Source organism: Aedes albopictus, chromosome 2 (genome assembly GCF_035046485.1).
Source record: "Aedes albopictus strain Foshan chromosome 2, AalbF5, whole genome shotgun sequence".
Lineage (NCBI taxonomy): Eukaryota > Metazoa > Arthropoda > Insecta > Diptera > Culicidae > Aedes > Aedes albopictus.
The window spans coordinates 487,580,472-487,602,847 of NC_085137.1; the positions used below are offsets into that span (position 1 = coordinate 487,580,472).

Sequence of the window (22,376 nt, forward strand, 5' to 3'; positions counted from 1 at the left end):
CTGGTTACATGATTTAGAACAAAAAAATCACCTTAATTCGCCAAATTGAATTAATTTTCATATGGGACTCTCCAAGCCTTCAACCGCGCATGCTGTATAAAAGGATTGGAGATGTTGTGCACTGATTGTTCAGCAAAACAAAAATAAATCCAGTAGGAACTTTATATTCCAGACTTTTGGACCACTGTGCGGCTGTGGAGGCAAATAAATAAAGCAAACCGAGTCGGGGGTTCCACAAAGGTGAGTGACTGACTGCTGCAAGAGCAATGTAACAACGGAATTTCGGTACGCGGATTCGTTCTCTGAGAATAGCTTTGATATTGTTAAAACAATAAAATATGATGCTGCGCGAGAAATAAGGATGGAATTCATCAACGAAACCGCAAGTTGAACATTTCTGGAATTGAGTTGTTTCTGCTGCTTTGAGTTGTAACAAACTGGTTCTATTTTTCACTTCGCTTATCAGTAAGATAAAATTATTCCAACTAGGTAGATCACATCTTCGCTCACCGGCCGTACACCTCCACCGTAAAGTTGAAACCCAGATTGGGACGTGAGCTGAGCTTTACCGAGGCGTGCGTTTGATTGATGCCACCGGAAATCAGTGCCGCGTAACCGCCCAAACCGTTGCGGACATTATCACGGGCCAGAATGTAGGTCACGTTCGGTGCACGTGCCGATCCCAGCTGAAATTCACCAAAAAAACATAAACACCAAAGTTAATAACGTTCCACTACTGCTGTGCTGGGAAGTTATATCAGTTGAGGTACGAGAAGCGAACTTACCGGAGGCAAATACTGGAAAACGGCCGTTTTGATCGGCACCGGAAGCGAGTTGTTCACGATGGTGGATGCGTTGAGTAGTCTATCGCCGACCACTCGACGGCCCCATTGATTGCTATCGGCGTAGATAAGAGCAGTTGCGGTGAGCAGGATGACGAAAGTGGTTAAAATGACTCTCATTTTGTAAATGGGAATGAAAGTCTAGTGATCTAGAGATGCTATAGTATTTAGGTGTGTTTCGATAGGAGAACTGACTGATGCACACTTTTAGGCGAGAGTTTTATTGCCGATTCAGTTGTTGTGTGGGTGATAAGAATCAAGTGCTTTCCACTGATATCATATGCGAATACGAAGAATACTAAACGGTAGATACAGAAGCCGGGGTTCAGTGTGGTGGTGTTTCAGTACGTAAAATAATCGAATAATTGAAGAAAATAATCATTCTAGCATATTTGTAACAAGCTGAACGACAGTCGTTTGTGAATTAAACTGGGTTTTCAAGGAAAATTTGAACATATTTTCCAAAGTGTCGAATTACTAAGGAAAAATGTGTAAATTCATTGTAGCTGCATGTTATTCCTGACTGAATTGATTGATGTATAGTGTTTTGTTTTAATTCATAGATCTAATTGGGAGTATTTTCCCAGATATTACTGAACGACTTTATATCCATTAAGGAGAAACTTCAGAGAATACAAATATGGCTGCCACAATGGCCGACTTGAACCCCTTCTCACGTTTTCAAGAGCACCAATCTTAAAAATGTGATAACTAATGCGCTCGATTTGGGAAAGCTGCCTCTTTTTGCAAGTGAGCCAAGCCGGGATAAACGAGTGCGATTTGGTTCGATGCTTCGTTCGTCAGATTTGTGCCTCTAAAGTTTGTATGCAAAATTGGAATGGGACTTGTTGATGTTTCACCTTAAAATAACTGAGTAAGATAAGAAGGTAAATTGACATATTTGTTTTGTATATTAAACGCAATAATAGTGAAGTAAGCGTTGATTTGTCTTAATGATTGGTGAATATTTTGTGCCCTGATAATAATGACTCATGTCTATTCATATTATTTTTATATCTCGGTACAAATAGAAATGAGTAATTTAATATGGTAATATTACACAGGTGCCGGATGCTTTCACCAACTTTCTCTGTTCCGTGTTGTTTTGAATAAGATAAGACGTAAGCGTCAGAGATTAGTCCCAAATGTTTGTGTTTTGGTAACAGATGCGATGGAAGTAACTCTCATTAAAAAAAAAAACACGGACACGTTTAACCCTTTGGAGGTTGCGCCGACAGCGGCGAAAAAAATCGGCTCCAAAAGGTTAATGCCTTCAGTGAGCTCTTTGCTCTTTGAAGGAAGTATGACACTAGACAACGGACTAGCATACAACGCCCAGTGGCACAGCCGAAAAGTTTTTCCAGATTGGTACGGCGGGAATCGAACCCATGTTTCTCAGCACGATGCGACTAAATGCTAGGTGACACTAGCCGCACGACTAGGAAGCCACATCTATCGGTGTATATTGCAAGTCCTTTTACATTTCCAAGGATTACAATGTGCTATGCAACAGTTCATAATCCACGTATTTTATAAAATCTGTTGCATTTGGATTACTATCTGTCTCCGGTAAAATTTATCCGGCCTACTGCGCTTTTTAACATTTCAATTTTTTATTCAAGTTCCCGTTGAAAATGTATGAAACTAAAAGTCTCTTTATAAACCACTGCAAGCATTTCTAAAAAAAATGGAAAATTATCATAATGGAATTCCTTAAGAAATTACTGAAAGAATTCTCGAAAGATTTTATGATAATACCCAAGAAACGGAAGTTGCTGAACAATAGTCTGCTAAGCTGAAATTTGCTTAGGAGTGGTTTATTTCACTCTTGTACAGTATTTTTTTTTCTGGGAAACCATCAGGGAATTCCCAAATGAATGTGTAATGTCTTTTTTTTTCAAAGCCCTTATAGTCACAGCTGTAAAGATATAGGTATTCAGCATTAACCATGCTCAGGGTGACGGGTGTAATTCCCGGTCGGTCTAATTTTTTTTTCGTAAAGGAAATTTCCTTGATTTCCTTGGGCATATCCACATGCAAAATAGTCATTAGAAGAGGCAGCACTCATAACTGTGGAAGTGTTCATAGAGCACTAAGGGTCTGTTCCAATTGGAGAATTTCAATTAGTTTTCACTTAAACTTGACAGTTCGATAATTATTTCCTTAGGAGGATTGTCGAGTTTATGTGTCAAACTATCAAATTTAGGTAAAAAATAATTTTAATTCGCCAATTGGAACAGACCCTGAACCTCAGTGAGGACGATTTGCCAAGAAGAAGAAGAAGACCAACATCTAAGCATCATTCGCCAAGAACTCATTTCAGACATTTTGTCAAGGTTACCTCTAGAAAACCTTTCATGGATTTTAACAAAAATTTCTTCATGGTTTTTGGGAATTTATTCTTTGAAAGTTTCAAAAAATCTTCCAAGGATTGCTTCAGGAAATACCCTATGTATTTACTTTATAGATTTTCTCATGGATTCTTTTGAAAATTCTTCTCGTGTTGCATTCAGTGCAAAGGAGAGAATTGTCGGACAAAAAAGTCACAATACAAGCAACAAAAAAGGGCCGACGATTACTTTTTATCCCAACGTTAACAGATAGATGATTCCTACATAATGACATAATCCCGATTTTTTTCGTTGGTGACAAAACAAAAGCTGAATTTGTTGTGTACTTTTTAACTCGTGAATAATAAATTTATTACTAAAGCAAACTAGAACCTCATTCAAGATCTTCAACAACGTTGCAATGTTCACCAACTTGAAGTTACACCTACACCTCGAAAATCGCAATGTAAGCCTTTTTTTAAATCCGTGTAAGGCTTACAAATCCCTAAACTCGTAGAGTACGATCTTTATCCCATTCTTTTCAAGTTTGGACAAACCTGTGTCGCAATGGGTGGATTGCCGCAACAAATGCAGCTTGCGACATCGACATTATTGTTGTGCGATAGTTGAAATTCGATTCTTGAAGAAATTGTTCCATAGAATATTTAAGACATTCGTCTAAGAATTTCTTTGAAAACTTCTCCTCAAAATCGTTCTGAGAAAGCTTTCTATGGTTACCTTCAAAAATTTCTCCAGGAAATTGTCAAGGAATTCCTTTAGAAAACAAGCAGAGAATCTTTCAACACTATTTTCTTTAAAAAAATTTCTCAGATTTCTCTTGATTTTTTTCAAAGAACTCTAGAATTTTATTTCATAGATTCTTCAGGAATCCCTCCATAAAATTACTTATTCCTCCCTCCAAGGACTGAATTGGAAAATCTTCCATAGGCTCCTTAAGAATACTCTTCTGGGTACAATGATACCTATTGCCATTTACTGACATTGTACCAGATTTGTGGTATATCTGAAACATACTGGAAAAACTTGCAATTTGAAGGCACGAAATGTAGCTAATTGACAAATTGAGAGATGAAATTTGTAAAAAAAAACCGCGTTCTGGTGCGATTTGAACAAGGATTCGAACCCACGACTTCGTATTCGCTAGACCGTCGCTGTAACCAACTAAGCCACAGAACAGGTAATGGTTCACTGCACGAATATATTCTGGCCTGCTTACTCTCACCGAAAATTTGACGTTTGAGCGGTGCCGGCACCTCTCAAACGTCAAATTTTCCGTGAGAGTGAGCAGGCCAGAATATATTCGTGCAGTGGACCATGATTCTGCGGAATAGAAAGCCAAACTGACTCTGAAGCCACATTGTGAACCAGTGGCGTAGCCAAAATAGCGGCGCAGCAGAAATATTTTTTCGTTAGAAGGCGTTTTATACTGAAATTTGTTACACAAATTTTGGCTCTGGGGGACATAATCCCACCGTGGCTACGCCACTGCCGTGAATACTCTTTTTCTCGGTCTCGGCTTCATAAAAACAATTCTCTCTCATTTATAGTTAGTGGGCACAAACGCGAGTGTGTTGTGGAGTGGTATTTATGCCGAAAGAGAGATGGGTTTGGGAAAAATGAGTGTTCACGGTGTGGCTTCGGAAGCAGTTTGGCTTTCTATTCCACAGATTCATTACCTGTTCTGTGGCCGGTCTAGTGAATACAGAGTCGTGGTTTCGAATCGCTCCAGAACGCGATTTTTACACAAATTTCATCTCTCAATTTGTGAATTAACAAAATTTCGTTTCTTCTAATTAGGTACAGGTTTTTCCAGTACTCTCCTGGGCTTCTTTCGAAAATTCTTCCGACGAGAGATTTCTCTAGAGGTTTCTTCAGAAACTTCTATTATGAATTTTCTCGATGATTGATGAAGTTCGACTGGGGGCTCATTTGAATATTTCTTCAAGGATTCCTTTGAAAAATCTATTAATCCATAGATTCCCGCAGTATTGACTCCATGGATTTTTCAAGAAAATTCCACAGGAGACCCTCAAGAAATCATTCCAGGGATAGTATTGAAAAGTCTTCCAGCAATTATTTATACAATTCCTGAATAGATTTTTTTTTTCCAAAAAAAACCTGGGCATTTCCTTCTAGTAAGAAGGGGAAGTTCTTCCAGGATTTGCTTTAGAGAATGTTTTCAGAATTCCGTCAGAAACTCTTCCAAGGATTACTTTACGAAAGTTTCCATAGTTTTTCAAAGATTTCTCCTTGAATTTTTCCAATAATTCTTAAAAAAACTTTCGGAATAATTTGGAAAGTTTCTTCCGGAATATTACAGTTGTTCCTTCTGGAGTTTCTTGGAAGATTCCTCTAAAAATCGTCAATTTTCTACGGATTTTTCACTTTCTCCGGATTTCAATTTCCTTAATGAAAATCTTAGAAAAATATATATAAGAGTTTCCTCAGATTTTTTTAAGATTCCAATAAAATTCCTAAGAAATTCCTCTAGTGATGGATTCATTCATTGAAGATCCATTGATCTTCTACTTTTCGAAAACTCTTCTAAAATCAGATATTGCTCAAATGATTTCTTCAAATTCACTTGGTTTAAAAATTCTTGCAAAGTTTTTTTTTTAAATTCCTGAAGATTCTTCACAAATCTTCAAGGGATTCCTTTAGAAATTCCTCTAGAGTTTTTTCAGAGATTTCTATACAAATCTTCCATAGCTTCTTTTCCAAATTGCTCTATGTGTTCTTGTAGGGTTTCTTGCATAAAATGATTCGAAAACGTCTACAGTAATTTGTTCAGGAATTCCATCAGAAAATTATTTCAGAAACAGTTTCAGACACAAGTAACACACTTATCACAGAAGAGTCACGGCGGCGCAGGTTTTTGTTGAGTAGTAGTCACTGTGCCTTACTTCTAATAAATAAATACTCACTTGCTAGAAGTAAGTCACAGTGGCTTCTGCGCAACAAAAACCTGCGCCGCCGTGACTTTTATGTGACAAGTGTGTTACTTGGGGAGAAACTCTTTCACGGATTCTATAGGAAACTCCTCCAGGGAGTCCTTCAAAATATCTTCTAGGGATTCTTTTCAGAAATCCACCAAAGAAATCTTTTAAAAAAAACTTCAGCGATTCATTCTGTGGTTTTATTTTCACTCCAGTGGTTACTTCAGAAACTCTTCAGGGATATCAATTCAAGTCGTTCATGCCGCTATAGTTTCTTCCAGAGATTCCATTGGACTTAACGACTTAACGATAAAGTCTTCGGTATACCAATCCGTGTGGTCAATTAATGATATTTAATGAAACTCAACATATATATATATAAATGAAAAAGATGGATAAATTATTAGTGAAATTCCGAAAAAATCCATAGCTCAGGTGAGATTTGAACTCACGACGACCCTTATTCGCTAGACAAGTGCTTTTTCAACTAAGCTTACGAGCCAATTAATGACACGGCATTTTAGTTGTCATAAGGTAATTCAAATCTCATTGATCATGTTTCATTCTTCCCTTAACTTGCACCGCAAATATATCCATCTCTTATGATCATATGTATATGAAGAGCGAGAGCAATTTATTTAGTATTGAAAATGTTGCCTATCTTACAGGCGTCTCTTCTCCTTCCACTTGACGAGGAAGAACAAATGAAACCTAGAAGGCCATCAGAATTGTCGTTTGCATTTGTCTTACGAATAAGGGTCGTGAGTTCAAATCTCACATGAGCTGTGGATTTTTGCGGAATTTCACTAGAAATTTATCCATCTTTTTTATGTATGTTGAGTTTCTTAAAATATCATTGATTCCATTGGAGTTTTTCGCATAAATGTATGCAGGATATTGTTAGGAGTTTCTCCAAGAAAAAAAAATCTTCATTATTTCTTGCATAAGATTCATTTCAAATGGTTTTAAAAATACTCGAAAGGCTCCTTTCATAAATCTCAATCTCAGTACCCCCGGATTCACCTTCGAAGATTATTCGAAAATCAGAAAAAATCAGAATTTCCCCAGAATTTTCTAGAATGATTCCTTGACAAAACCTCGGTTTGAAAATTCATTTTCTTTTTCTAAAATTCCTCAAAAAGATTTTCCAAAGTTTTCTCTACAAAATATCCAAAGGATTCCTCTAGAAATTCCTTCAAGATTCCTAAAAAATATCCTTCCTTCTATCTTATTAGAAATTCCTCGATTATTTTTTTCATGAAATCGTTCGGTAATTTCTTCAGTAATTTCTTTAGCAATCCCTTCATAAAATTTTCTGAAACTTATTTCAGAAATATTTTGTGAAGTTCCTTCAGAAACTCTTCTAGGGATTCTTCAAGATGTTTCTTCAGGGAGTCCTGCTCTAGAACATCTTCCAAGGATTGTTTTCAGAAATCTACCAAAGAATTCTTATAAACAACTTTGAAGGGTTTGTTCAGAAATTATGCCGTGGTTTCTTTTTTTTCTCCAATGATTTTAGCATTAGCATTAGCATTAAGCGAGTCGCACAACTTCGTAGGTGGTACAGTCCTTGACCGCTGTTATGAGGGTTGCCTCCTTCCCGTCCGAACCAAAGCTCAAAGATTTGGGACTAATCTCTGACTCTTAGGCAAGACTGACGCAGTCCTCCAATGGTCGAGCACTGTCCTGGCCACGTCCTTGCGACTGCTGGGGAATGGGAAAGGATGATTAGTTTTGGACACCTATGAAAAATGTAGACAACTCTACGATCTCTCAGGCCTAGGTGTCACGGGAATTTGGGTGTGGTTAGTGAAAGGGTAAGCTCCAAAGGATACGCTTGGTCAACGTTTAGGCACACCATTGTTAGACTGCTTCGAATCAGTTGTCCTGGTTTCCTCGTCATCTTGTTGGCATTTGGTTGAATTACTAGATTCTTCGGTTGATAATCTGAAATATAAAATAATATTAACATCGTACGTCAAATAAGCTTCATATTAGTGATACGCTCGCCACAGTTACATGTTTTTTTAAATATTATTTATATCGTACGATACATTTACCTGAATCCTGCTGAAATAAAATGTTAATTAGCAGTACATTGAAACACAAATACTACAAAAGACAAGGAAAAGAGCATCAAACTTTGATCTTGGGATATTTAAAAATACGGTAAATATCAAGATCAAAATTTGATTTGGTAGATCTTACACCGCAACGCACCATTCTAAGGTGATCTACCCACGTTACGGGGTTATTAAACACTACTTTATTTATAGTACTAAAATCAAATAAATCACACACTTTATTAAACAACCTACCTAAATGTATGTAACAACATGTGTAGTGGTTTCCGCTTGAATTTTATGAATTTTTGATTTTTTTGCATATATTTCTTTTACTCCAAGATGTATTCCAGAAAAGTCTGGAAGCCCTCCAAGAACGCATAGAAATCCCGCCAGAAATTTTCTCGGATTTAAAGGTACAAGTTTAAAATTGCTTAGCAATTCTATCGGCATATCACTCGCACGGTGCTTCATTTACCGTTATTATCAAAAAAAATATACCATCAAAACCTGAAACGCCATTCTCTTTCTTCATCATTCCTACACCTCTGGACATATTTTTAAAATAATCGTTAGACGAAATTTTGAGTTACGCCCTTTTAAAGGGCCTAACCCCTTAAAAATCAGGGTTTCTATAGAAAAACATCATATTTTATAACAGAAGCATGTCTCTGCCATCAAAATTTGAAACGCCATTCTCTTTCTTTATGATTTCTACACCTCTGGACAAATTTTGAAAATAATCGTTAGACGAATTTTTGAGTTACGCCCTTTTAAAGGGCCTAACCCCTAAAAAATGAGGCCATGCTCCTTCTTTATCTTTCCTACACTTCTGAACAAATTTTTAAAATAATCGTTAGACGAAATTCTGAGTTACGCCCTTTTGAAGGGCCAAGCCCCTAAAAAATCAGGGTTTCTATAGAAAATTATCATATTTCATAACAAAAGCATGCCTTGAAGTCCCAAATAATAAAACGTATTATTAATAATGCTACAATTTGATACTATGCGCTAATATTGGCTATTTGTATTGATGTTTGTATACAAATTGGCCATTACGCTAATATAAGGGAAGTATTTTCAAACATGTAGGAAGCAATCATGTTTGTATCAATTGCCATTCATAGCGTGGGACGTAAGTTTTTTGTATTGCTTTTTTAAAGACAAAACAAGCGATGGCATGTGCCTATCTCATTCGTTAGATTTTTTGGTGAATGCTGTTTTCAATTAATAAACATACTGTTTTGGATTGAGTGAAGAGAATCGCTACACGTCTTAATAGCAGCAACTGCAGCTTCAAAGCTGTAATTATATTGATGTTTAGTTCGGAATCAACAAATATACATCTATGCACTCACATTTTCGTGTACACTCAAACCTCCATTTAGGTAGGATCCATTTAGGTAAAATCTATTTAGGTCCCTCCATTTAGGTAACGTTACCTAAATAGAATTTGGTTGTGTTCAGAGCAGTTTTAGTACTTAAGATTGATGACGTCATACCCGACATTAACCTATCATTCACCTGTTTTTATTTTGGCCACCAAACCCGACATAGACCCAACAGTTGTTCGATGTTGGTCCAACAGTGGCCCAACATACGATAAAAATTTATCCGACATTGACCCGACATTCAACAATTTTTCAGTCTGGCGGAATTTTTCAGTGTTTTTTGTGTTCCGTGCCCAGCTAGTCATTTGCATGACAATTCTCACCTGAGACCCTCCAAAAGCCCCGAAAATGCCCCTGAAGCCCCTCTCCTCCAGAAACTCCCTTGAAAGTTCTCTGAAACTCCGCATGACCATCTTTAAATTTCCTATTCGAGTCACTCTCCCTAGTTAAACTTCTTTGCAACCTTGTATTCCATTTAGGTAATGAACTGAATCCATTTAGGTAATGAATCCATTTAGGTAAAAATTCTATTTAGGCAGTCCCGACTCATTACCTAAATGGAGGTTTTGGTGTACTAATTTCCTCAACCGAAACCCTTCAGCTATTGCCCATAGGCTCGATAATGCATGAAATCGCCTAGTATTAAGATTCAATTCAATAATTACTCTTAACAAATTCAATATGATTGCATGACTTACAATTACTATTTAAGGTTTTATCCAACTTCGATAAGGCACTCGTAACGATACTGTACTCTTAGGATTATGATAGTTAAGCTATAACGTAAAAGAATAGGTAGTTTTGAATTATTAGATAGAATAACAAATTTACCCGATCACTAACAATCTGGAATTCATACAATTGAAATCAGCTAATACTTCTCACAAATCCTAGCTCTTTCTAGATTCCTAGCATTACATTGCACTTTTACCGTCTTCTCTTTCGAATGTCAAACATTTCGCCTTTACGCTTTGTGCCGTCAGCCGTCAATCGGACATACGAGGGTGATACGGAACTCACATTGACGTTACTCAAAACTGCTGCCCTGTGGTTCTTTTACATTCCCCCTCCCGTGAAGTTCCGGGGAACCCTCATCTACCAACTGCTTCCGGTCTACACCAACGTCTAACAATGCAATTTTGACAGCTGGCCGAGTTAGCATTCCGTCCTTGGTTTGTAGGACTGCTTTTCTGGTCTGTCCATCCTTGCCTTTTAATACCTCCTTGATTCGGCCTCGCGTCCACCCATTTCGCTTGTTTTCATCAACTACATACACGACATCTCCGGGTTCCATTGGTTTTGCCGGCTTGAACCACTTCGTTCGTCTAGTCAACGTTGGCAGGTATTCCAGAACCCAACGTCGCCAGAATTGATCCGCTAGATACTGAGAAAGCTTCCAGCTGTCCCGTAACATATTTCCTTCTATCATAAACGCCGATCTTGGTTGAACAACTCCCGTGCATCCGTAAAGCAGGAAGTGGTTTGGTGTAAGAGCTTCTTGGTCTGCGTCATCGAGCGGAATGAAAGTCAGCGGCCGTGAGTTGATGATTGCTTCAGCCTCGAGTATTACTGTCTCCAGTACTTCGTCGCTTGGGTGCCGGGGATATTCTGCGATAGACGACATTGCAGTCTTGACAGAGCGAACCATGCGCTCCCAACATCCGCCCATGTGGGGTGCAGATGGCGGGTTAAAGTGCCATGTGGTCCTGGCATTCGTGAAGGTTACCGCGCAGTTCTCCTGGATGGTCTGGATCTGCTCACACAGTAAACTGTTAGCACCCTTGAAACAGGTCCCGTTATCAGAGTAGAACGCCGCCGGGGCTCCTCTGCGACTGACGAATCGACGAATGGCCATTACGCAGGACTGCGTAGACAAACTGTGTACGATTTCCAAATGCACTGCACGTATAGTGAGACACGTGAACAGTGCCACCCAGCGTTTCACCAAGCTGCGACCCTGTTTTACCAATAGAGGGCCGAAGTAGTCCACGCCAGTATAACTGAACGCCCGAATGTTCGGAGTTAATCGTACTGCTGGAAGTGGTGCCATCATAGGTGGTCTGGGCGCGGCTCTCTTGATTTTACAGTGCTGGCATTCCTTGGAAATCCGTTTGATGATAGAGCGTAGTTGGGGAATTCTGAAGTGCTGTCGAATTTCGTTGAGGACTGTATTGTTGTTACTATGTAGGAAACGCCGGTGATAGCTGTCAACCAAGAGACGAGTAGTAGGATGATCCTTCGGCAATATTACTGGATATTTCGTTTCAAATGCAGCGTTGGGTGCTGCCGAAATCCTACTGTTCATCCTAATCACATCCGCGTCATCGATAAATGGCGATTCAGTATATAGTTTGCTGCATCTTGCCAGACTTAAGGGTTCCTCAGTTGGATGCTTCGAGTTATATTCCAGCGCACTATACTCGTCCGGATAGGCTTGCAACTGCGTCTGACGCCACAAAAGATTTTCTCCCTGTAGCAGCTCGTCGCTAGTTAAGGTACCGCTGATTTCCTCATTCCGAAACTTTTTTATCGCCCTACACACATATGCCACCGTCCGCAGCAAGCGATTCCAATTGGAGAACCTACTCACATCGATGAGTGGTTGTGGTAGCTCCCGATGGAGATGGTAGACGGCGCGTACTTCCTCTTCTGTATGCCACTGCTGCTTCTGAATCTGCTTCGGCCATTCCGACATGGATTGGTAAAGAAAGTGTTCACCGATGAACCAGCGATTGTCCGGTTGGAAGTCTGGCCCACTTCCCCACTTTGTGGCCATATCTGCAACGTTTTGTTTCGATGGAACGTGATGCCATTCGTCAATGTTGGAACTGTTGAGAATTTCGCCTACTCGGAACGCCACATAGGGATGATATCGTCGGCTATCGGATTTAATCCAAGCGAGGGCTGTTGTGGAGTCCGTCCAAAAGTGGCGCTCCTCGATGTGGAGATTCAACGCTGCTTTGACTGTTTCCATTAGACGACACCCAATAATGCAAGCTTGGAGCTCCAGCCGAGGAATCGATAGTGGCTTAAGAGGGGCTACTTTCGTTTTAGCCGCAACGAGAACACAGTGGACTGCTCCAGCTTGAACTATGCGCAAATAGGCTGCGCAAGCATAAGCAAGCTCGCTTGCGTCGACAAATACGTGCAGCTGTATGTTAGCAGGTACTTGGCTGCCAGTCGTACCAAAGAAACAGCGTGGTACTTCAACTTCCTGTAATCGTTCCAATAGGCGAATCCACTCCCTCCACATTTGGTACAGTTCCGGTGCGATCGCTTCATCCCATTCTGTACCCGTTCTCCAAATGTGCTGCATTAGAATTTTGCCGTGAACGACAAAGTGAGCGATGAACCCATACGGATCGAACAGCGACATCACCAGCCGCAACACTTGCCGTTTCGTGGGAATGACTGACTGCGCTAGAAACTGCTGCAAATTCTCCTTCAGTACTACGTCGAAAGTGAACACGTCTTCCACGGGCTTCCACACCATCCCGAGTACACGCTCGATATTACCTGAGCCATCTAGATCGAGCGACTTCTTTCGTAAGCTCCCTGATTCTCCCAACTGCCGTAGAACTTCTGGTGAGTTTGACACGAAGGTTCGAATTTCAAACCCACCTTGCGCGTGTACGTGTTTTACATCCTTTATCAGCTGGACTGCTTTCTCTACGGAGTCTACGCTGTCGAGGAAATCGTCAACGTAGTGCGCGTTGATGATCGCTTCAGCTGCTTCTGGGAAGTCCGACTCAAACTCTTTTGCGTTTTTGTTCTTGACGAACTGAGACGAGCAGGGGGAACACGTTGCACCGAATGTTGACACGTCCATCACGTAGATTTGAGGTTCTTCATCCGGGTGCTCACGAAATACGAACCGTTGATACTGCTTGTCCTGAGCTATGATCCGAATTTGATGGAACATTTCGCGGATGTCTCCACACACCGCGATCGATCTCTGTCTGAACCTCAGCAGAACAGCAAACAACGACGTCAGCATGTCCGGTCCTTTCAGCAGCATGTCGTTGAGCGAGAGCCCGTGTACCCGTGCAGCAGCGTCCCAGATAAGACGAACTTTCTCTGGCTTCTTCGGGTTCTTCACTACCCCTAGTGGAAGGAACCATGTTTGACTCGAATCGGTTGATTCTATCTCCTCTTGGGTAATTTTGTGCGCGTAGCCTTTAGTTTCATAGTCGCGAACAAATGCGATAACTTTGTCCCTCAGCTCTGGATCCTTATTGAGTCGCTTTTCTAGACACTGTAGTCTGCGTAGTGCTGACGGATAGCTATCGGGAAACACCGGGTTGTCATATCTCCAGAGCAATCCGGTCTCGAATCCTCCGTGAGTTCTGCGTGTTGTTTGCTCTAGAATCCGGCGTGCTCGACTGTCATCCACAGACTCGATCGGAGTGGCTACTGCAGCTTCCTCAACAGCGAAGTACTGCTTTATCAAGTCATGCAGCTCTCGGTTACCAATCTGTTGCTCCTCGGTATGTAGATGTAGTCGCTCGACGGCTAAGCTCTCTCCAGCTGCCTGTTTGCCGTAAACACACCAGCCTAGTCGAGTCTTAACGGCTACTGGGTCATTTGATCTGCCCTCTCGCACCTTCAATGCCGTTAACAGTTGTGCATGTTCAATGCCGATAATGAGCCTTGGCACTGCGTCGACGTAACTGTGCAGCGGAAGGCCACGTAAATGTGGGTATGACTTCTTCATCTCCTCGTACTGAAGCGTCTGTCCTTGCAGTTGGAGCCTCTGAACTGTTCGTACGTTGTTCAATTTGTATTGGCTGCTCATACCGCTCCCGGAAATATTCACCGTAACTCGCTGCGATCCTTTTTCCTCTCGTGTAATGTTACCCGTCCATCCAAGCCAGAGCGATTCACCTGGCCCAGCAATGTTTAGGTCAGCTGCCAGTCCTGCTTCCATGAGGGTTGTTTGACAGCCATCGTCCAAAAAGGCGAAGGTTTCAACCTGTTTCCCGTTCATTTCTAGTGTCACCGGTAGGTAACGAAACAGGCAGTAGCTCCGCGTCGAATGATGATTCTGTTGAGTAACTCTCGCTTCGTTCGATGATATCCTACTCTCGGGCGAGTTAACAATGGCATCAGTTCGCGAGTGCAATAGTGCATGGTGGCGTAATCGGCAACCGTCGATTTCACACTCCTTTCCTGAACGACATGGCCATCTTCTATGCGGAATCAAACAGGTTCTGCAAAGACCTTTGGATCGGATTGCCTTCCACCTTCCATCTATGCTCAGAGCCTTGAACTGTGGGCAATCAGCTACAACATGCTCCTCAGCGGAACAGTAGTGGCAGGATTTATTGCTTCTGTCCTGCCATGATGATGATCTTGACCTGCCTTCTGTAGTCACCGCTTGTTCTTCTCCTGACTCTACGTGCACGTAAAACTTCTGCTTATCCCTTCCATCTTGGCCTGCTCTTGAGTGCTGAGCTTGGGTGTCAACTGGAAAAGTGACTTCTGAAGCTGTGTTGACTAGTTCATCCATAAACTCCCCGAATGTCGCCAGGTTGACATCTGTTTGAGAGCGTTTATACCACGACCACTGCATTTTCATCGATGATGGAAGTTTCTCCACCAACTCGTGTAGCAGCATAGGGTTACGGAGATGATCCAGTAGCTGTGCCACGAACATATGGTCGACCAGGTTTCTCACAGCCATTCCGAAAGTGATGACCGATTGCAGATTCTCCGATCTCGGTGGCGGAACGCTTCGTAGTCTTCGCAGGAGTGTGTGGATGAGTACTTCCGGCCTCCCATACAATTTGCGCAACGTTTCCATTACATGCGGCACTGATTCTGGCATCAACAAACGGCTCTTCACCGAATCCAGTGCATGTCCTCTCAGACACCGTTGAAGTCTAGCTAGGTTCTCCGCATCGGTGAACCCACACGCTACCGTTGAATTGTAGAAGGAGCTGGAGAACAACGGCCAGTCTTGTGGATCCCCGGAAAAGTCCGGTAACTCACGTGGCATCACCTGTCTCGCCGCCAATTGTGCACTACTGGGCGTAGGTTGGTGTGGTGTTCCCGTTTGCGACGCTCCAAAGTGATGCACACCGGACTCCAAACCGGCGGACCCAATCGTCAGGTTAGCTGACGCTGCACGCTGATTTGCTTGCGGATATTGAATAGCTGCTGATGTCGTTGGGCCTGTTACACTCGCGTAGGGTACGGTAACACTTGGAGGAACTGCTGCCGCTTCTGTTGACAAACCGACGACCGAACTAATCATCGAATTTCGCGGCGCGGGCATACGACCAGCAAACGATTGACTTTGACATTTGGGAGGAACTACTTCTCCAAACTGGCCCGAAAAGGTCACTTTTGTATCAGCAATTGACTTGGAAACGCTATTTCCGAATATGTTGCTTACATGGGGAATTGGAGCAGAGGCATCGAGAGGAAATGACTGCCTAACTTTGTACATTGTCGATAAACAAGGTTGTACTGGGGACCTAGTCTCGAGATTGTCTCGCCTAATACTAGAGGAATTTGGTTCTACCTGTTGTAATAAGCTAGTCTGAGGAATTTCTACTCCTATCGCTTTACCTGACTGTGGTGTTGATGACGAGGTGGGAACTCCAGCAGCAGGTCCCGCCGGCCCCATGGCGTGACCGGTTGATGACGATGCAAGCTGCTGCGGTACAGGTAGTTGAGGGTTGGCTCCACCGTGCGACGACTCGATGGCTACTCGATTACCTGGACTATTGCTGAGCCAATCGATCACTTTCTTCCGGCTTGCTCGACTACTCAGTCTGCTACTTCTGCTTTCGTCGTCTTCCTCCAGGATAAGGTTCAACTTTTGCTGAAGAAAGGCCTCATCCTCCTCAGCCCGTTTCTTACGGATTTCATCCTCTTCCGCCCGCTGCTTCAGCTTCAGCGCACGCTGCTCCTCTAGTTGCAGCAGTAGTAGTTCCCTCCGTGCTCTACTACTCACGGAGCTTCTCGCCGTCTTACTCGTATGACGGCTAGCAACTTCCCCGGCATCCTCCTTGGAACAATGGCTACACCTCCACGTCCTATCTGGGTTGAGACTTGTCTCCGTTTCGCCGACGCAACCGGCGTGGAACCAGACGTCGCACATATCGCATCCGACCATCTGTCCGACTAGACCGCCGGAGGAGCATTTCCCGCATTCCTTTTCCGGCTGAATCATTCCTGAACTGGTTATGCTGCTTACTACACAGCTAATCCGGGAAAATCTTTGAAGAAATGTTTCGGATTGAGTGAAGAGAATCGCTACACGTCTTAATAGCAGCAACTGCAGCTTCAAAGCTGTAATTATATTGATGTTTAGTTCGGAATCAACAAATATACATCTATGTACTCACATTTTCGTGTACTAATTTCCTCAACCAAAACCCTTCAGCTATTGCCCATAGGCTCGATAATGCATGAAATCGCCTAGTATTAAGATTCAATTCAATAATTACTCTTAACAAATTCAATATGATTGCATGACTTACAATTACTATTTAAGGTTTTATCCAACTTCGATAAGGCACTCGTAACGATACTGTACTCTTAGGATTATGATAGTTAAGCTATAACGTAAAAGAATAGGTAGTTTTGAATTATTAGATAGAATAACAAATTTACCCGATCACTAGCAATCTGGAATTCATACAATTGAAATCAGCTAATACTTCTCACAAATCCTAGCTCTTTCTAGATTCCTAGCATTACATTGCACTTTTACCGTCTTCTCTTTCGAATGTCAAACATTTCGCCTTTACGCTTTGTGCCGTCAGCCGTCAATCGGACATACGAGGGTGATACGGAACTCACATTGACGTTACTCAAAACTGCTGCCCTGTGGTTCTTTTACACATACAAAACTAAGGATTGAGATGATCAATTGTAATGATAGTTCTATATTTATCTGCTAAACTACGTTACCGAAGAATAAACGTGATTAAATGAAACTAAGTTTTATAATAATTCTACTATAAGTACTTATGACCTTCAAATGGGCGTAACTGGAGAATTTAACCAACATTATTTTTGAAATTCAGTTAATGGGTGTGCATTAACTATATAAATAAAAAAGTAAATGAACTGTCGTTTATGTTTTTCATTGTACATTGTTCTGGCTATAATAGTAAATGAAGCCAACAACGTCCGTATCCTACAGGTTAAAGAATACTTCCCTTATACTGGCGTTATGGCTAATTTTGATACACAATGCATTCAATATTAGTACATAGTATCAAATTGTAGCATTATTAATGATACTGTTCGTTATTTTGGACTTTGGAGCATACTTCTGTGATGAAATATGATGGTATTCTATAGAAACCCCTATTGTTTTAGGGGTAAGGCCCTTTAAAAGGGCGTAACTCAAAATTTCGTCCAACGATTACTTTCAAAATTTATCCAGAGGTGTAGGAATGATAAAGCTTTTTTTTTTCTCCAATGATTTCGTCAGAAATTGAACTGGGTGATCAACTCTAGTCAGTATTTCGAAGAATTAATCCACTATGACCTCCAGATTCTTGCTTGATATTCCTCCGAGATGCTCTCGTAAAATACTCGAAGGATTCCTTTCAGAAATATTTCACGGATTCCTCAATTCCTCCGGATTACAATTTCCTCTACGAATATCTTCGAAAATTATTTCAAAGCTTCCTTAGGAAATTTTGTCTAGGTTAACAACACAAAGTTTTGTCTAGAGATTCTAACAGATTTGCTTAGAAATTCCCTCAGCGATGCTTACAGATATTCGTTCGGAAAATCTTATACAGATTTCTTCCGAAAATTAGATATTTAGAATTTCCTTTAGAATTTCCTCAAATTCTTTGAGAAACATCGGTATGAAATTTCTTTCAATTTGTTTTCGGAAATAACTCCAGAAGTTTTTTTCAAGGATGCCTTGAAAAAATCTTTCTGTCCAATTTTTTCTACAGATTATTTCAGAAATTCCTTGAAGGTTTTCATGAAATCGTTCGAGAATTCCTTCAGTGATTTCTTCAGCAATTCCTTCAAACAAATTTCCAAAGCTTATTTCAGGAATGGTTCCAGAGGTTCCTTCAGAAACTCTTCTTGGGATTCTTCAAGAAACTCTATCAGGGAGTCCTTCAGAACACATACTAGGGATTTTTAGCACTTTACGGTGCTGGCTACACAAATGTGTTTCCCCCTGAAGAATACATTTACCCCGTGTCGAAACGTTGGGCAAGTAATAAACATCGTTCGCTAATTTCAATACTGCGTAGCCGTTCTCAATGGCAATGATTAGTTAGGTTATCCATGTTCTGTAAAGACGGATTCGGACAACCTATCGAGATATCCAAGAACTATAAAGACTGCTAAAACAGCAACATGTATTCAGAGGATGGCTGTCATGACGGCTAAGGTCAGAAAGCGAACTCCCAGACAACCAGAAATCGCATAAGGATGTACGCTGTACATCGTATAAAGTACTATTTTCACTCACTATCGCATATATATACTGCTGCATGACAATTTAAATCGTATATGATGTTATTTTTGAACTTATTGCGATGTATCTGGTATAAGAGTGCAAATTAACTTTTATAATGTATAACTACATCGTAGTAGACGACATTCAGATGTTTTATTGCGACGAACTTTACTTATTCGCAAAAGAGTTCGAGCGGACTCGCAAAGTGTCAATTGAATTCGCATAATTGCGCACTGCGATGATTATACGACTTCGCTTGGTACTTTTTATTATTATGTCAGAAAAACTTGCATTGGTGAACAAGCTAAATCGCATAAAAGTAAACATAAACTCGATAAAATGTGCATACAAACTCACATAAGCTAGAATCGTTAACGTTGGTATATTGCGATGTGATATGTGATAACAATGAAAGAGGTGCTGTAGGAGTGCCAAAAAGCTACAAGAAAGCTAACAGTCATAATTATGATTACAAAATAAGTTATAAAGTCATCATTTTTGTTTTAATGACCTGATAATTTATAATGGGTGGTGTTAGCTAGAAAGAGGTAGTGATAACTGTGCAGGAAATCACGTTTCGTCATTTTGAGCTCTAGATAGCGCACGGAAACCAAGTGCATTCCAACACTGAGGTGAGTTAGAAGCAGGGAATGAAATTATCAGCCAATTGAGACGAAAAACGGCGTTTTTCGAGCAACCGATTTTTTCTGTTTTTACTTTTCCTGTGAGAAATGTTTATCGGTCGTTGCTGTTTGTCCCCGATCAGACTAAAATCGGACAAACTCCATGAGGCGGCGTGTTTTTTCCCTTCGCTCAAGAGTTTATCGAATTTCGGCTAATGGCAGTGTAAAATTTATCAAAAAGAAAATTTTAGTGAAGAAATAGTGCGAATTCTAAACGGTTTGCGCAATTACGGTTGCCGAAAGTACCATTCGTTTTTTTTTGCTTTTTTCATAAGCTGGTGATAGTGTTTTCGAAGTGGGAGTTATTTCACCGTAGCAGAAAGTGAAATCTACGGGTTGTTGTGGAAAGGACTGCCCATTCGAATGTGAACAAGGAGCTACACGACGAAGCCAAACGGTGTTTCTCCAGTCGAAAATTTCCAGTTTGTCGACAATAACCGTCAACGGAGGTAAAACCTGGATGATATCGAGCGCCTCCGACATTGGGTCTCCCAGCAGCTGCAGTCGTCCGAGGAAGTCTATAGGAACACCACCACCGGAAGCCAGACCATAATTTTTCAGACATCCTCGAGTAGCATCTGTGCGGCCCGAACGAGTGCGCTGCGTAATACACCGCAGCATGCCGCCCCCAAGCGCAAGCGTACCAAGCTAGAGGAATCGGACTAGCGCAGTGTATCGCACTTCTCAGTCAATTCGTCCGCCAAGGGAGACATCATATCAAACAAGAAATTTGGTGAGTTCGTTCTGGTTTGATCCAATTCTTTGGAACCACCAAACCCAACAATAATAGTCGCATTACTTAAGTATAGTGAATCCTTGACCATTCCCTTACCAAAAATCCAACTCCCTGCTATTTACGAGGGCGTCGGTGAGTCGCTGGCCTCTCGTTAAATAGATGTCCTTCCATCCTAACTAATCCTTCCCACTGTCAGGCATCAATTGTGTTTCTTTTCGTTTCAGAGAGCGATCAATGGCGCTTAAGCCTAGGCTTGTTATAGCCAGGACACAGTGAAAATGCCTGTGCCCCATCCCCGGAAGCAAAAAGGCCCATGTAGTGACAAAATCTTTTAGCTACGTCACTCCCAACGTTGGTGTTATACTTAAACACTTACCCTCACACTCACACATCTACATGATCTACTCAAATACACTAACACAATCTGAATGTTGTCGCTTCACTCGCTTATAGTGAATCCCAAATTAACCCATTCCAAATATCCAACTCCTTGACACCTATGGGGGCGTCGGTGAGTCGCTGATCTCACCTTAAGTAGGTGTCATATCATCACATCCTTTCCTATCCTCGTAACGGAGAAGATGGGCGTGGCCGGCAATGGAAGTTTTCATGTATTTTTTACTTCAACCTCTGATTGGATAGCTGTTCCTTCCCAAATAGCATTTCATAAGCAATTAGAATAGAAGTATCAAAGTTTGAACATGACAACTTTCAGTATGCAATCTACGAATTACTCCGTTACCACGCAACGCAACGCAACGCAACGCAACGTTGCTGTTTGTCCCCGATCAAAGATAGCCGAAAACTAGAAATCGCTCTTTTCATTTTCGCTATCCAACTTTATCGCCTGCAAAGTTATCGTGATAATTATCAGAAGGCAAATAACAAAAATTTGCCGCTAACGGGATTCGAACCTAGACCCTCCACAAAAATGTGTATGAGCGCGCACCATAACCACTCGACCACACAAGCTGCTCGAGAGAGGTAAGAAATTTTATACATAAAAGCTACAGCCGGTGACGGCGGGACTACGGAAAGGCGAACAAAGAGCAGAAAGCATACCAGTCAACTTTTCATTGCTGATGATAATCGATTTTCGGCGCTGTGGAACGAGCGAAAACACATTCTCGGGAAAACCCCGGGCCTGAATTTATCGCACGTCTTTTTTTGCCGATAATGCGTGTGGGAGAGTTTTCTGCTATCGCGATCGTGATCGATAATTTCATTCCCTGGTTAAAAGGTCATGACATTTAATCAGTGTAATTAAGAAGTAGTTTCTCGACTCCCTGGGCATAGTGTATCATTGTACTTGCCTCACAATATACAAATTCATGCAATGGCAGGCAAAGAAAGGCCTTAAATTAATAACTGTGGAAGTACTCAAGGAACACTAAGTTAAAGCGAGGCAGGCCCAGTCCCAGTGGGGACGTAGAGCCATAATGAAGATGAAGAAGAATAAGTAGTGTTTGGTGTTCAGTGTGAAGTGTGGCTCGAAAATCCATAGGTTCTTGGTTCGATACTGAGGTGACAAGAATTGTTTTTTTTTCGATTATTATTAAGTCACATAATGATGATATATAACGTCACAATAGTGCACACCGTGCATCGCATAAGATATCGCCTGAAGTCATACAGCGTTATTATTTTTCCGTCAATGCACGTATAGCGCCTCCACTTTTGTACGCATAAGGCACTTTTACTGCATCTTATGCGATGTAACTTTACCGCATAAAAGTACGCATAACATGAACATAAACTTCATTATACGTGTAAATTGGTTGTCTGGGCTATATCTTGTGTTTCAAATCATTTAAAAGTAACACACGTTAACGTCGACTTCGTTAGCTAAGAAGTGTTGAATATCCCAGGAACTCAAAGAAAGCATCTTGAAAATTAAAGACTCGAACCAATAGCAACTCCAATAAT

At 41.2% G+C, this 22,376-nt stretch overlaps 2 protein-coding genes across 3 annotated transcripts in view; both read right to left on the minus strand.

The window, feature by feature from the left end:
- The window catches only part of LOC109623124 (uncharacterized), a 582,257-nt gene that overhangs the window by 498,037 nt on the left and 61,844 nt on the right, over positions 1–22,376 (minus strand). The gene's annotated exons all lie outside the window — the stretch shown is intronic.
- On the minus strand, positions 422–1,037 carry LOC115263511 (probable salivary secreted peptide). Its single transcript, XM_029866753.2, has 2 exons — positions 786–1,037; positions 422–686 (listed from the first exon to the last, which is right to left on the minus strand). The coding sequence occupies exons 1-2, from the start codon at positions 960–962 to the stop codon at positions 507–509; spliced, it is 357 nt and encodes a 118-aa protein (XP_029722613.2). The 5' UTR covers positions 963–1,037; the 3' UTR covers positions 422–506.

Bases quoted from the DNA above. Each gene is read 5' to 3' on its own strand.
- LOC115263511 (XM_029866753.2), bottom strand. From the start codon at position 962: ATGAGAGTCATTTTAACCACTTTCGTCATCCTGCTCACCGCAACTGCT. The intron at 687-785 runs GTAAGTTCGCTT...GGTGAATTTCAG, and splicing joins TTTTCCAGTATTTGCCTCCG to CTGGGATCGGCACGTGCACC.